This window comes from Solea solea, chromosome 20 (assembly GCF_958295425.1).
Source record: "Solea solea chromosome 20, fSolSol10.1, whole genome shotgun sequence".
Lineage (NCBI taxonomy): Eukaryota > Metazoa > Chordata > Actinopteri > Pleuronectiformes > Soleidae > Solea > Solea solea.
In genome coordinates, this window is record NC_081153.1 from 14,524,545 (window position 1) to 14,541,129 (window position 16,585).

The 16,585-nt window shown below is 42.9% G+C and overlaps 1 protein-coding gene across 5 annotated transcripts in view; it reads left to right on the forward strand.

The window, feature by feature from the left end:
- The window catches only part of LOC131447727 (potassium voltage-gated channel subfamily KQT member 4), a 40,979-nt gene continuing 24,394 nt past the window's right edge, over positions 1-16,585 (forward strand). For all 5 annotated transcript variants that reach the window (XM_058619713.1, XM_058619714.1, XM_058619716.1 and 2 more), the window contains exon 1: positions 1-1,106. In XM_058619713.1, coding sequence (XP_058475696.1) covers positions 805-1,106 — 302 coding nt within the window. In that variant the 5' untranslated portion in view covers positions 1-804. The remainder of the gene's footprint in view (positions 1,107-16,585) is intronic.

Consider the following 16,585-nt stretch of genomic DNA (forward strand, 5'->3'; position numbering starts at 1 on the left):
CTCAGCACGTTCTTCAGCTGACCGGACAGAGAGCGAGGGAGAGAGAGGAAGGAGGTTTCCGTCTTGGTGAGCGTGTATAGACCAGATGCAGACAACGGAACGAGTTTTTCCTTCCCCTGTGCCCTTTCCACACACTTTTGGAAGACTGCGATTCTTGACATCACAGCGCTGCTGATGGTGCGCACTTGTGCGCGCTCCGCTCCGCTGCTGCTGCTGCTGCTACTGCACCCTCGCCTGTCCACAGACACACGCACGCACGAAGAGAGGAGAGAGCAGAAGCTGGTGTTAGCGGCTGTGGGGGTTAAAGCTGAAGAAGAAACTGCCAGGAGGAACTTAGACCCACGCCGCGTATCGTGATTTATAACGCGCGCGGCGCATCCAGCACTGGATGGTTGACTTGATTGGGGCTGTCATCTGTGCAGAGTGATGGCAGCTTCTCAGCAGCTCATGTGAACGCGAGTGCACGTGTACATGACTTCTCTAGTCTCTTATCTGACTCTTAACAATGATCGCCCAAGGTCATGTTTCTGCGCGGCTCACTTGTCCAACTATTGTGCATCTTTTCTTCTGCGACCGTGACCTGATTTACAGATAACTTTCGTCTGTGAACGGCACACTCAAGCTGGCGGACTGACCGTCAGAGAGCCGGAATGACACTCGTGCGTTTTGTTGATCGTCATTAACAACTTTAAAGCCGAGACAAACCCTGGATTATGACTTGGAGTAAACTTTGCTCTGCGCTCCCGCCGAAGACCCAGTGAAGTGTCAGGTCTGAATGCAGCGAAGTCGCGTCAGCGCACCAAGATGTTAGGAAGTCCGTCCAACAACGGCGGCATCAGAATGCTGTCGCCCTCGGCTCCGAACGACGACCGGCGGGTCGAGTTCGTGGCTCTCACCGCTGTCCACACGGAGAGGAGCGAGCCGTCCACTCCGGAGCGCGGACACCCGTCTCACCGCACAGGTCTGCTGGGCACCCCGCTGCCGGGGCCACCGGGACCCCGGACCAACTCCTCCACGTCCAGCAAGAGAGCGAGAAAGTTGCAAAACTGCTTGTACAACGTGCTGGAGAGGCCAAGAGGATGGGCCTTCATCTACCATGCGTTCATGTAAGTTTATTTATTATCATCACCATTCTTCAAAAAGAGTTCGTGTGACCAAATGAAAAGTTTCATGCAGTTAGTGAAAGATGCCACATGCTTCTACATAGACTTTCACCATGTGTTTGCATCACCATACAGCAGCAGTCGTTTAATCCGTTTTCCAATTAACCCAGCAGAGATGCTTATGCTGCAATTAGCACGGTCATATGCCGTACATCATCTCAACACGGGGTATACTGTTCAATTTCCCCCTTGTCTCTGTCTGATTAAATCATGAGAAGATCCTTGAATGTTGAATTTCATTTATCCAAATCCACAGGGGGTCATTTTTTTTATATAAACCAAATCATCAAATCATGGAACCTGCTGGTTGTCCTTAAGAAAAATAAAAAAATAAAAAAATAAAAAAAATGTGTGAGTTTTTATGGTCATACGTGTAGTTCAGAAGTGGGCTGCACTTGTTTGATACGGCTTTTAAGATAAAAAAAAAAAGGACTTCAACCCATTCTGACTCCATGAGGGAGAATCTCACCAATTAAACACACAACAGCACCAAACATAGATCTCAACGTAAGGCAATTCCCTGACTGTGGAGAGTGTTCTGTCAAGATTATTAACTACCTCTGTCCCATACGCTCTGTAATGTATACAACATGTAAACACTGGAAAAGTATGAGGTCACTGACGGTGCCTGCTTCCCACTGAGAGACCAACGACCCTGGACTCGCATGTAACGCATCAGAACGTTAACTCGCACTGTTGAGTGAGGTCATCTACTGGATTTTTAGATGAATCTCAGAGTCACATCGAAGTCTTTTAACGGCTTATTAGAAAACGTGGCGTGGACGACGGATCTCATTGAAAGTCAAAGTTCAATTGGTGCACATGTACTGTTGCATGTGTGTGTGTTTTTTTTTGTCTCCTTTCAAAGTGAAGGCCAGGGCAGTTGTGGAGCAGCAGCTGTCTTCCAGCAGTGTCTGCTGCGTCTGGCACAGGGTGGACAGAGCTGTATGTGTGGGAGCTCCTTAGACCATGCTGTGCTTTCCATGTCATTGTTTAGACAAGTACAGCTGTCCCTCTGCCAATGCCATCATATGTTTATAACGGAGGGAAATCCCTTCTCGGGGACATGACTCTCGCGTGTTCTCTTCTTACACCAGTGACACATTATTACTAAGTGCAGGTTGACAAACTCTTGCCACCGCTTCTTTCACTTCTTACTTTCTCTCCCCCGCCCCCCCACCCCCGTGCTTCCACAGCATGTTGCTGGTGACATTCTCACTGACATTACTGGGTGGATGGCAGCTCTGCCATTGTTGTTATTGCTTATGGCTCTGAGTGAGAGGCAGTGCAGGCACTTGGGGGGTGCCCAGATCATGTTTCAGATGCCATGGCCTCATAGATGGAGCTGGACTGACTTTAGACGTGAGCTGCTGCCTCCGTGTTGTGAAACGTCGCCTTCTTAGCGGGTTACAAACTTTCTACCCGAGACTTAAACTTATTCGGTTGCTCCTTGACATGAAAAACTGTACCTCGGGTGCACAAATTGCTAACTGAGTACACTATTCCCATGATTCAGTGTCACTCTGTGCTGTGCATTTGTTTTGATTAATTACACGTGGGCTGCTTACCGTGCTGAGAGCTGTAAACCACGTGTGAGCCAAATTCATTGTAAAACGAAGCTCCATTAAGGCACCGTTGATCTATTGTAATTAAATTGAGCCGTACGCCGCTGTGTAGCATGCCGTGTTAACTTCCCTAGATCCTTTAATTATTCCTAAATTGTAACAAGGGATGCTGGAACAGATGCATCGCTTTAAAGAGCCTCTCTCTCACAGGTGCATGCTGGAGAAGCGGTGAGGTAGCGCTCCACAATAATGTCTCTCCATGGGCACGCACTTAAGTCCCACCGCACTCCTCAAACTTCTATATCGCTGTCACGGCTGTGCATAAGAAGCACAGACAGACTCCTCTTCTGGATGAAGGTGTTGGAGAGCTTTGTCAGTTGTCTCCTTTTGGATGCAACGCCTCTTCAGACACTCACATGCTTTGCAAGTTTAACAGTTGCATGGCAGTAAAGCAGTCCGCCTCTTCTGGGAACTTGTCATCTGTTAGGTGAACAAAGTGAAAAGCCTTGTTATTTAGACTTTACCAAGAAAACAAGGACACTCATTCACTCACTTACTCACTCACTCACTCACCCACTCACCTCTTTGTCTTCCGCTTGAGGGTTGCGGGGGCGCTGGTGCCCATCCCAGCTGACCTAGGGCAAAAGGTGGGGGAAACTCTGGACAGATCGCCAGTCCATCACAGGGACACATAGAGACAAACAACCATCCACTCTCATGCAAACTCCATGCAGAAAGTCCCTTGTTCCGACCGGGTCACAAACCCCAAGTCTTCTTGCTGCAAAGGCAAGACAAGTACAGCGTCTGTGTGGCCCCGAAAAACAGGCACAGCACTCGTTTAAAAGATACAATAGAGTTCCCAGAAACCCTATGACCATGAAGAATTCCTTTGCTCACCATCTCGATCAGTTGCTTGGACACACAGCGGGTTTTTGGACATGCCAAAAGCTCTGGTTCACATGACTCATGGACCATTGAGAAGTGTGTTTGTGCCTCTTGTAACAGTCCATTCAGTTATTCGGTGGAAAAGCTTGATCCTTCTTTGTCACGTCTGAGTCCCTCCTTTTGTTGTAGCTGCTGTAAATGCTGTAAATGTGACTGCGAGGGTCGGTTTTGTCGAGATTTACAAGCAACTGCAGCCCAGCAAGAAAGTCTGTGTGGTTTCTAAGAGTCTTGTTTTCTACATGTGTTAATGGTGTGGGTAAACTAGCTATCAGTTTGGGTTGTAAATGCTGATCGTTTTTTATTTAAATCTTTTTGAAAAGTTTGATAATAACAATAATTTTTTTAATAAAAATATTTGTAATATTAGTCCCACTCATAGTTTGAAACGTCTAATGAACATGTAGCACATCATTTCCTTGCAGGTATCAAAAATGATTGCAGATTCATTTTTGGTCTGTGTTTGTGTGTAAATGCACGCTCAGTGTATATATGTGTGTGTGTGTCTGCGTGTGACTGTAAACTTGCTGTCTAAGCTCTGCAGACGATTGCCGACAGTCAGAGGGATTGGTTTCAGTGTTTGCCTTCACCTTTGACCCCTCCTCCCTTTTTGCCATTGGCAGTACCACATATAGACGATCATATGTGGCTGCAGGTTGTGCCTGTGGTAATTTGTCTGAGCAGGAGGTCTTGTGGGACTCCTCCAGTCTCTCACTGGACATACCGACACAGTTAAATTCATGAAGGCATTCGATGGCACGATTACCTGCTAACCATCTTACCATCTCAGTACTCCATCTTAGCTTGACGTGGCGTTCGTCTGGACCCCAGTAACACAACAGTAGAACATGTGCATGGAGAGGGTAAAGAGTCAAGACTGAGTGATTGATTGCTTCTAAAGAGGGTGGGAATATAGTGGTCATATATTATTAAACTCTATTAGAGGTGGAGCGTGGACATGTGGGCCAAAATTATACATGGCACTAACATGGAGCTTATAGACCTGAGCTTGAGCAGCATCATCTGCATGTGTAGGGTTGAGGAATGTTGTTGTTTATAAGAAGCAGTGCGTTAACTAGGGCTGGTTGCTGATTAGTGTTCAATAAAGTGTCTATCTGGACTTCACTTCTGATTACTGAACGAAATCTGAAACGTTTCAAGCTTGCAGTCAAACGCAGAGCAGTTCTTCTTATTTCAAAAACGAAATAATAGAAACAAAGCGATTATTAATGGTGTTTGACGTCCTGTCCCGCTCATCATCTGTAAAGAATTTCAGTTGAATCCCTGGGTTAAACACGCAGCATGAGTAGATATATAGATATACATTTCATGTTTAAAGACACTTTTTCTTACGTGCAAGAAATTCCGTGAGTTTCAAATTCAAGTCAATGAGTGTGAAATAATCGTGATTTCAATTTTGACCCAAATAATCATAATTGTTATTATTATTATTATTTCTATAATGAAGCAGCCCAAATTTACATAAGGCAAAGTGACAAGAGAAAAATCTACTAGAATTCAGAATTCAGCAAGAATACAGAATTCATCCATCCATCCATGCATACATACATACATGCAATCATACATTCAGAAAGCCCATGTTACAAACTGCTGGTGTGGAGTTTACATTGAGGGAGGATCTGACAAAAGGAAAAGGTCGAGTCGCTCTATGAAAAGTGCCGGATCAAGTGTTTGCGGCGTCTTACCCATAATAGAAACTTAAACTCAGGATATCTCGGCACGTGCTGCTTCAACACTGACAGTTCCATTTTAAACGTATCTCTTCCTTTATCTCTTGTAACCTACTGGCTCTTGTAATCCAACCCATTGCAAGAGCAACACAGTAAATCACTGTAGATTCTCTTTAGGATGTCTTCCTTACAAACTACTATTTGGGGTGTCAACATAAACAAACGGCAATAATTGAATGCATCAGAGAAGACTTTAGTGCTTGCAAATCTGTTTAATTATGCATTATTTATGCTTTAAGGGGAATTAGCATTTGTCCGACTGCCCTGGACACTCTCACTAACCCTTTACTTATTTCCAAAGTGCACTAGTCTTTCACTGGATGAATTTTTCCAAAACAAAACCGTTAAACCCTTACCTCAACCTTTAATGGCGCACTGAGCAGTGATGGTGACTGTTTATGAAAGCCTGAGCCTAAAGCTGCCTTATTTATAAATGTGGAGGGAGTCTTGACGTACGGTTGTGGTTCATTGATCTTTTGTGCTGCACACGTGCCGCATCGTGCTCGCTTTTCATTGAAGTTCAATTGCTTTTCTGACATTATTAAAGTCACTTATTTCCAGCTGTTTGTTGATTGAACGTTTTGCTGCTGTCTAGTATTTTCTCTCTCCCTCTGGTAGGTTTTCAACACGCAATGCAAAAAAAAATGCATTCAGCATCTTCCAAAAACAACAACAACCCCTTTTTATTATTAATGGTTCGAGCCAAATCAGAAAACAGCTTTTTTTTTCTTTTGTAGTTTGCTGTTTTAGCGAGCACATGAATGTGTTGTTTTTTGTTGAATGAAGGATGGAGTGGGGGAAGTGGCACCATAAAATGATGATGGGTTAAGGCCACTCGACACTTTGCGTGGGGTTTTAACTGGCTCGGGACTCTAGATTGGACGGTTGTTGCCCCATTTACCGCTGCTGTTTCCTTTTATCTGTTCACCTCAGCAGGTTGTGTAAATTCTGCTCCATTAACAATCATTTACGGTCCAAATGCCTTCGCCTTTTCTTCACCCTTTCTCTCTCCTATCATTCCCTCCTTTTCTTTCCTCTTGAGTGGAAATAATCTCTTATTTGCTGTACGACCCTCTCTAATTGACTTGCCCTCCCCCACTTCATCTCACTCTCTTCTCCTGTCTTTCACCCAAACCCGATTGGCTTTTTAATATTTTCCATAAAACGGGCTATTTTTATGTAAACGAAAGAATATACAAGATATTGATCATCAGGACATCAAAACTTATACAGATATGTATAAATATGTAATTGTTATTGATATTAATCGATTACTAAATGAATAATTCATTGATTAATCAGTTTGAGTCTTTTCAGCTTCTTAACTGTGAATATTTTCAACACTTTCTGACATTTTATGACCAAACGATTACTCGATTCATATATTCATTCATATCATTACCGCCAAAGATTTTGATCAATAAAGTCGGCATTTCAACTGGTAGAACTTGTTTAGCACAGTCATTAAAATGGAAACTAGATAAGGACTTCAAATGTGAAGAATCTTGAGTAGTTAGAGTTTGATGCCGCCTGAGTGATCTGTCTCTGATTGAGCATCTTTGGCATTTCCTGTGATTTCACGGCAAAGACAAACTAACATGCACCTGAGCTGCTAATAAGATTAAGTCCAGATTAACTGGATTGGTTTTGAGATTACAAAAACACATTATCTCCATAGTATCACAGTATCTTTAAGACCTTTATGGGAGAACGTCGTTACATTAAATTCTTCAAATGTGCTACTTTGATTTTCTTATAATATGTTTGACTTCTACATTTACATGACTAAATGATGCTCATGACACTCAGATGTTTTTTCCCACCCTGCACCTGGTCTGCGTGTGTGTCACCTCCTCGCCTGTGTTGCCCTGTACAAAGCCATATTACCTGCGAACACAGACATGTGACACAGAGGACAAACAGAACGAGGGAGCGCGAAGGATGAATGATAATAATGATAACGTGATACTCTATGGATTCCAGTAGAAATTTTCTATTTTTGCTTGTCCTCTAGTACAACAGCAGCAGCTCAGCAGCTAGTAGGTATCTCGTGTCTTGCTCAAGGACACTCAAGCAAGGCAAAAATCTTCTATCTCGTCTATGAGGTAAAGGCCGTCTCTTAGAAGCCTAATGGGAGAATAAAAACAGGCGCGAGGACGTGTCAGGAACTCACAGAGAGGCGAATTACAAACAAAAACGTGTCAGTTTCCTGGTGTTTATCATCTTATCATCCTTCAAAGGAAAGAAGGACTTGTAACAGGATGAGTGATGTTGTGTGTGTGTGTGTGTGGAGGGAAAGGTCTAGAAAGGAGCACAGCCGTGAGTTGGAGAGAGGGGAGAGTCGAGGTTAGTTGCTGTATTAATTTCTCCTTTCGGGGCAAAATGTGTCTCCCTGAAGAGGGGACTGTCTGTCCTGGGACGGCTGACCAAGAATCAGGTTTCTCACCAGTATCCAGCCGTGCTCATTGTCCTCACTTACTCCCAAGAACAAAACACACAAACATTTTCACATAAATACTGCTGTTTTTTTTGGTTAGTGGGCAAGGCAGAATATGATTGAATGACTTTATTCCTCCCCCAGGGGGGGGAAACACACATTCACAACAGCTCAGTTAAGAAATGAGAATAGAATAAAAAGAATATAAAATATATAAAATAAAAACAAATATGTAAAAAGGCTGAAGCTGTAATGCAGAATACATGTAAACACACACACACAGTGGCCCTGTTTCATTCTCCTGCACAGAGGTGACCAGTAGGAGTGTTGACATCACTTAATCTGAGGCAGTCTGTGTTTATGTAATGTCATTGTTGCTAAAGCAGAACGAGAATACAAGTGACTTTTGGCTGAGGGGGGGTCGCAGGCAAATTCAAGCGTTTATTTTGACGAGTCCAGGCCCTTTTTAAATACTCCAGATCTGTTTTCACAGAAGCGGCGGACTCCCTTCAACTTTATATCTTATTATTACGTCTCTCTGTATCTGCAATATATGGCACGGGCGAGTTCTGCAGTGGTGGCAAGTCTGCTCAAGTAGACCTACTACAGGAGCAGTAAATGCTAACAAATTATTGCACCATTTTCTTGTGGCGGTCATTCATTCTGAACATAACGCTGCAGAAGACGAAGGGACGTGCTAATTTTCTTGTACTTGTGTTCTCGGGATATTGTCTATGTTTGGCAAAATGGGTCAAAAAAAAAAGAAGAAAGAAGACGATTTTGCAGCATTTGTTCAGTCCTGTATTGATTTTATAACTTAACCTTGCCCCTCTCTCGCTGTAAAATTTCACCTTTCAGCTTCGCTGTTCTGGAAGCTTCTTCTTGAAAGTTAGTCGAGTGCTGCTGCTGCTTTTGTTCCCTTATTCTTATACTTTAAATCAATCTTACAGTGGACTGTCAAAACCAAAAAACACGACAATTAGGACTTTAGCGCCAACACAAGACCCTTTTAAGACTGAAATTGTAATGTGTCATGGAGAACCTTTGTTTTACTTGTATCTTTTATAAATGTAGTACAGTTTCAGCTGTGATATCCTTGTTTTCGAAAGTAACCAACACTTTCTTTTCCCCATTTTGGACCCATACAACCCCTGTGGGTGGCTCACTTCACTTTAGTATTCTCCTTCTATTGAAGAATTAGGTGTGTACAGAAAACTTAACACCAACCCACAGTGTGACGTAGCAAAACGAGGAGCTAAATGAAGCAGAGCATACAAAATAAACTGGGCAGAACAAGCAGAAAACAAATGAAAACAAACATAAATAGTGGAGTTTGTAGGGAGTTTGGAGAAGTTTGGTTTGGGTTTGTTTCAGTTGGGTTAGGATTTTGAGTCAACTTTGAGGATTGACTTTCAGAAAGAGATTCAAAATAAACAGTTAAACTGGCCCAACTCTGATACATACTACAATGAAAACCAAAAACCAACAACACAAACACAATACAGACACTACAGTGAAGAGGACTCAGCTGTGGTCTTTCAACAAATAGCTGTGAAAATAGCTGTGAAATAGAGGTAGTTGCTGTAATTTGGTAAGGGAAGTGGTTGTAGTTGTTAGTGTGTGTGTATGTTTAAAAAAAGAACATCTCTGACTGTAGTTCTGTTTGTAGGAAGTGGACGTGGTTACAGTCCTGACATACATCATTCCCTCGCCTGTTCACTGACGACACGTATCAGCCAGCGTGCCGCGTGTTCATCAAAGGTGTTCAGTGTGAGAGATAGCGTTGGAAGAGTGCTTAGAAAGCAGGGCCTGTGTGTCGCCAGCGTCTGTGAAGACCATAACGCAGACAGAAAATAAATCAATAGCTTCAGCTCTGCCATTATCTCTCAGCAGCAGCACACTTAAGGCCGGACCCTAATGGGTGGCTGCAACCGAACATGCCGAAGACCAGCGGATCCCGAATAATGTGGAAACCCTGTATTTACCCTCTGACCAGGAATTCACATGTTCCTTTATACAAACATGGGGGGGAAGCCCGGTCCCTCTTATCTAATTCAGCGGTCATGACAATGGCTGAAATTATAAGTGATGGATTTTAAAAAGGCGAAAGGTTTAGCTACTTGTGCGGAACTCAGATAGAAATCGAAGTAAAACAGGAAATTCTGTTTTTAAAAAAGGGGACTGATGAGAATAAATGATCCTCCTGTTCTCTCACAAAAACCCTTACGTTCATATTAATGTGTCAACATCCATCGTGATGTTGTTAGTTGAACGGAAAATCAATTACACTCTTTATAACGAGTTCATACAGTCCTGCTGCTGTTCTCTCTTCACTCTTCAAAGATGTGCCATCATATTGTTCAACCCATTGTTGTTCACTGGTTGTTTGGCTGTAACCGGGGCAAAATAAAATGTTAAATGGATTTGGTGTCAGTAAATGCAGGATTCACATCCCTGCAAACGGTGGGCCGGTCTCATTGATGTTTCGTTTCAAGGCTGTGTACAGTAAATCTCTTATCTTTTCTCTGCTCTGCCTATTTTACTGGTATTAGATTTTATTCTGCCCATGTGTTGGTAATTCGAACCCCATCAGGCACGTGAGCGCTGTGGATATAGTTTTCAGGATGAGGAGGCTGCATGACTGTGCAGGCGTACTCAACATGCATATTTGTAAAGACACACACACACACACACACACACGGACGACTATCACTAAAGCGTTTCTCACTTTGTCAAGAGCTGCTTAACATCTTACGTGCCGTGTGAAGCAAACCATGCTCGTTCTTTCTCTCAGTCTCTGTCTCTCGTCCCTATCCCGGGATAGCCCGGGTTAGGTCTCTCTCTGTCTTTCTGCTGTTGTCCCCTGCCTAGCTGCGGCCTCATGCACAGCCTAGCTTAAGTTTTGTTAAGATAATTTTAATTTATAAGGGCCGTCACTATAAACATGTGAGGAAGGAGCGCCATGGAGACGGGGCTCAAACAAAATCACAATGTAGGACAGTATTTATAAGGGCTGCCTCGCCTGCCGCGCGTGTGTATGCGACGGACGGTTTGTGTGTGTGTGACACCGCTGATGTGGCTGAGTGTGCATGAAGTCAGAAAAGGTCTTGATTGGCGTGTGCACATTTGGAAAATGAGTGCATGTGCATTCATGCAGGTTTATGGAGATAGTATGTGTGTGTGTGTGTGTGTGTGTGTAAGTGCCTGGCCAATGGCACTGCGGGCAGAGCATAAACAATAATCAAATGTTAACGATGGAGCTATAATTACAAAAGCCGCCTGCTACTCCTGTGAGATTGTTTTTCATGCCTTCCGCCCCCTCCTTCTCTGAAACGTCCTATTTGCACAATTGCAAATAAGTGTTATTTCCTCTATTCTTGTGTGTCTGTGTCTCTGTCTAATATCTGCTCTGATAGCTCTTATACTAGATCCATCGATGCCCTCCTCATGTTCTTACTTACTTTTACTCACTTTGTCTTTACTGTTTTTGCTTTTTCCTTAAGTCATGTTGCACGTGTAAGTGTACTATATATATTATATAAAAGTTTGTCCAGTACGTCGACCACTCAGAGTACTTCATGAAGTACGTCTGTACGCACTCAAGGACACTTCAGCCCAACAAAGAACCCTCCGATCACTAAAAGAAGCGCTCTACCTCTGCACGTCTGTTGCTGCCTGTGTTGCAGCTCCGGGCCCCACATCACACTAATTCACCATTATTATTAACGTGAGCGTGGTTGAAGTGTTATTGGTGCTAAAAAGCGTTTCCGTGTCAGACATGTTTTGGTGTAGAATGTGCAGAAATGTATCCCAATAAAAATGGATTGAAGTGTGATCTACAAACAAACACAACAAAACATAAAGCTGTCACATTAAACTGTCCTCATTTTTGTGTGTTATGATGTCATACAGGAGTCCTGTCGGACTTTTATGTTTTTTTTTTCTTCCACTTGTTACTCTGCGAACACGCTCGTGCTCCACACACACACACACACACAAACACTCAGTAAATCTGTCCGTGTGTGTGTGTGTGTGTGTCGGTGGACCCTCTGGTCTCCCTTTGGCCCTGAGATTAAAGCGATGTCAGCGAGTGTGTGATGAGACCTCACAGACGATACCTTAACTCTCGCTTCTCTTTCTTTTTTTTTTTTTCCATTCTGGCTCTCTTCGTCTCGCTGTCCCCTCATCTGTCCAATCCATTATTCAGACACCTTCCTCATTATCTTCCTCATTTTTCCCCATTATCTATCCGTCCGAGACTCTTCATGACTGTGGCTACTTTTTTGTCGGTTCTCCCTCCCGTGTCTGTTTTTATGTCTTCATATTGCCGTCTTTTCTCAGCGCTCGTCTTTGCTACTTATCGTTGCTCGATCAAGCATTTTGACCCCCAGCTGCCAGACCACATGGTTTCCTGTGATATCAGAGCAGTGTCCTCTGTCCCACAGTGCACACACTTAGCCATAAACTTAGGGCATTTAGTCGTGCTCAAAAAAATGTGCTTGCTATATAATCAAATATATATATATAAATCAATGACTCTTGGTAAACGTAAAGGCATGAGTTTGGCTAGTGCACAGTGTTGTTTTTTGAGGCTGAAAAAACAAACATGCCACTTCACACAGTCATAAGCCAAGCATGTGGAAGTGAGAAAGTGAGCTGGGTTTCAAACTTCTCATTTCATTCCTCAGAGAGTTGCATCAGCCACAGATGGACGTCTCTGCGGAGAAAATAACTGATGTATCTGTCCAACATTTTTTTAAATCTGACACGCCTACTCTCTCCCCTAATAGCATGTATTTTTTTGTCCTGCAGTTAAAGCTGCAGTACGTCACTTTTAGTGAGTTTTGTTGTTGTTGTTGTTGTTGACGTTATTATTCTGCCTCTGTTTGGTCTTCATGAACCGAAACTGTATAACGTTATTTGTGTGCTGCGTACTTCATCTGAAAACGGCAAAACTATCAGACCTGACTGAGGGAGCGCTTGTGTGTATACAGTAGCGGCTCAGGGGCGAGTGAAGTGGTTATCGCGTCAAACTGCTGAATGACCGTGATTTTTTGAGCTATAGTCTTCACCTCTGAATCGTTTTGTGTGCTTCATTGCATTTTTTACAAAAAAATGTTGGGCTAATCCAAAATACTGAAAACAAGGAGGGTGTTCTCTGAAGACACGCTGTTACCTGTGGAACAGGGGTGCTCTGAAAACTCCCCCATTAGTACTTGGTACATTCCTCCAGATGAAACCAAATTAACCATAGACTGTATGAAATTAACACGGAAAAAAGTCGACTTATCAGAATCTGAGTCGAACCAGAACGTATCGACTCATAAATCGACCAGTCGACCGGGACTTTACAGCCCTAAATTCCAGAGAAGTATGCACATTGTGAAACGGCCCATGATTGAGAAACCCTGATCTAAACACTGCTATTCTGAGAAACACAGTCATGCGGAGCTGACACCATCAGTTCATACGACAATGGTTTGTGCCCTTTTGAAAAAGTTGCCAACACTTTTAGCGCACTTTGTTCAAGCTATTTTTTTAAAGGAGGACTGTCACCCTGGCCTTTACGGGTGAAAATAGCAACAATAGGAAAATCAGAGCGCAGGACAGTCATGGATGTAGGGAGAAGTCCGGTAGAAGGATGAATAATTCAGACGAGTATTATCTCTGTGTGCTCATCTGCCAGTGCCTTCCCTGGAACTGTCAACTAATTGGCTATAATTAGGTAAAAAGGGAGGCAGGCCGTGTCAAGGAGGCCTACGAGCACTCTGGCACTGGCTCTGCTTTAGCTGCTCTATTCAATTCAATTTTATTTGTATAGTGCCAGATCACATCATGCATTATCTCAAGGCAGTGAACATTGACAGGCAGAAACCTTTTCAATATTATAGAGAGAAGCGAAACACAACAGTTTACACAATGAGCACTCCTTTTAGCGGCCATCTGCCTCGACCGGTGGGGGTGAAAGGAAAAATGAGAGAAATGAAAAGAGGGAGGTGAGTTAGAGACAGAAGAGAGAGACCAGGAGCAGATATATAACAGTTGAATCAAGTAATAGGTTTAGAAAAGACAGTTCTGAAGTCGGAGTGGTGTAAAGAGAGAGTGTAAGTTAGGTTGAGGGTGGAAAAGAGGCTAAATGAGAGGCACAAGGCCAAAATGTTATGTAAATGTAGGAGAGTGTGTGAGCAGGATGTGGGTACATGTAGAAAAATGATTTTCTGTCGCGATTCTGATCACTGGAAAGCAAATCTTGACCTCCGTGGGAGTTTTGTTTGAGTAAAACCCTGTAACGTTGAGGAGGAACTTGGTATCTGGACAGAGAGGATAAACGTGGATGAATGAATGCTCTTTGTCCCGATTCATGTTTTTGTTTGTCCACAGGGGGATGTGTGTCAGAGGGAAAAATAACACTCCACTGTACAAGCATGAGATATTTATGACCCAAAATTTAGGCAAACAGAAGGCTAAGTCCACGCGTTGAGAAACACTTCCTTTGCTGTACTGAGTCAGTGAACACGGGTCAACAGTTTGTACTGAGTGATAAAGCGAAACAGCTCATTTCTTTCTTTTTTTTTGTGTGTTGTTGAAATGAGTCAGCATGGTGCAATGTTTTTTTTCAGTGCTCCTTACTATAAAAAGACACAGCAGCGTGTGAGGAGTATCGTAGTATAGCCTTCGTCCTACAAAACAAAACAAGACAAAATCAGCAGAACATACAGAGAAAACATGCGTCATTTAATTATATGTAATTATATTTACTTTAAACTATGATACCCCACCACAAGGTCAAGACCAACTGTCATGACAATTCATACACGTCATTACAAAATGAAACTGACAGTTATTTAGTGTCTTAACTGACTGTGAACTTTGTCCAATTGCTCAACATTCATCAAACTCATGTCTGAAAGTTCTGAGTGAAAGTGAGATCCGCCACCCCCCCTTTAAAAGACCAGTACTTTACCAATACTTGAAAACTGTAATGTATTAAAGTATGGTTTTGTGCTGTCAAGTAATCCACACCAAACTGAGAAACAGAGAAAACAAAGTGTAATATTGTTATTTCAAATACTTTTGAGTGAATTTCAATGTAAAGGTGACTGGCAAACTTAATAGTACAGATAATCAATAACTCTAAGTGCTATGAATTTAATTGAAATGATCTTTATTTAAAAGAAAGTGCTAGTTAAAGGAAGAGTTAGTTTGCTTGACAAGATAAATTAACTTTCAACAGCAAATGATAACGTCAAACAACTTGGCCTTCCATACTGGAAAAAAAGACATGTTTTTAAAGCAGCAGGTGAACTTTCGTTCCTACGTTCAACCATCTATAAATATGTTACATGGACGCAACTTATGGGTTTAGGTCAGAAAGTGCTTTTGGAAACTGTCACAGCCCCTGCAAGTGTAGTATACTCGTGTGGGAGGGCGATACAAAATCTTTCTCATGGCTCTGGACTCTGAATTTAAAAATGACACATAACTCATCCAGATTGACAGATATACAAACACACAGAGAAACACAGACAGGCAGGGATAGCGGCTCTGTCACTGGTCTGAGCGGTTACACAGCTTCTCCCTCTAATAACAGCTAAGATAACGATAGCACACAGATAGCAAGGCGGACTCTAGGTCCTCGGCACAAAACTAGCTGCTGCCTATCAGTGGCTACCACCTGAGGGGTCATCGTCAAAGAAGAAACCGCCATCTCAGGGCCATGGGGTCCAAAAGGAGAGCTGACATAGAGGTAGTGCTGCGGAGCCTATGAACACGTTTTCTACGGAAAAAAAAGGTAGAGTTTATGGCATACAACAGATTAAATATTTTGTACAAATAAATCCCCCAATGCCATTTGTGGAGGTGGGCGTGGTTTGGGCACACATCTGTAGGAGAGAGGCGGGGCAGAGCTGGCTCAGCAGGGGCAGCAGCAGGTGTGTTGATTAGCTCAGCTGGGGTGAGTTCACTAATCAACCTCTCTTTGTCTGTGCAGTAGTGGACCCGGTGAAGGAAACATTGAAGTTTGTGTTCTGTGTTTTAAGTTTAAAATTGAAAATGACTCTTGCCTTTCTTTGGTTCCTGCTGAAAACCCTCCTGTGTGGCATTCAGTGTGCTTACATGCGTGTTAAAAGTCCGATCTTATTTTATATTTTCGATTTTAGATTCTAAGACAATAATGTGGTTTTCTTAATATCATGTAAACATGTTAGTCTGACCAAAATTGAGCTAGTCTTATTCGGACTAACATACCTGGATAATGTGATTCACAGTCTGATTACTCCTGCATGTATACACGTAGTCGGACTGGCGTTAGTCGGACGGGAGTCGGTCTTGGAGTTCTGCACATGCACCAAAATGTCTTACCCGGTCTTTGACCTGGAAGTAGAAGGAGCCGGTGTACAAACTCCAGTACTGTTGCCGGAATAGAACAAACAACACGATGGCGTCGGCTTGAGCGAAAGCTACGAGGTAGAGCCACTTTTGGACTGATGAGGAGATGAGATTTATGCTTTACAACCACAGCACGATCCATCTCTACGTCCATCTCGCCAGTCGCATTTATCTGTGACGTAAAAGGTCAACAGGAAACTGTATCAATACGCACTAGCTTATACAGAGATACAGCGCCGCATGTAGACTCGCACTCGGCAAGTTGTGCCACTGCTACACAATTCTGCACCTATGAATAATGAGAAACACAAAAAAATCATTTTTTATTTCAAAAGAATT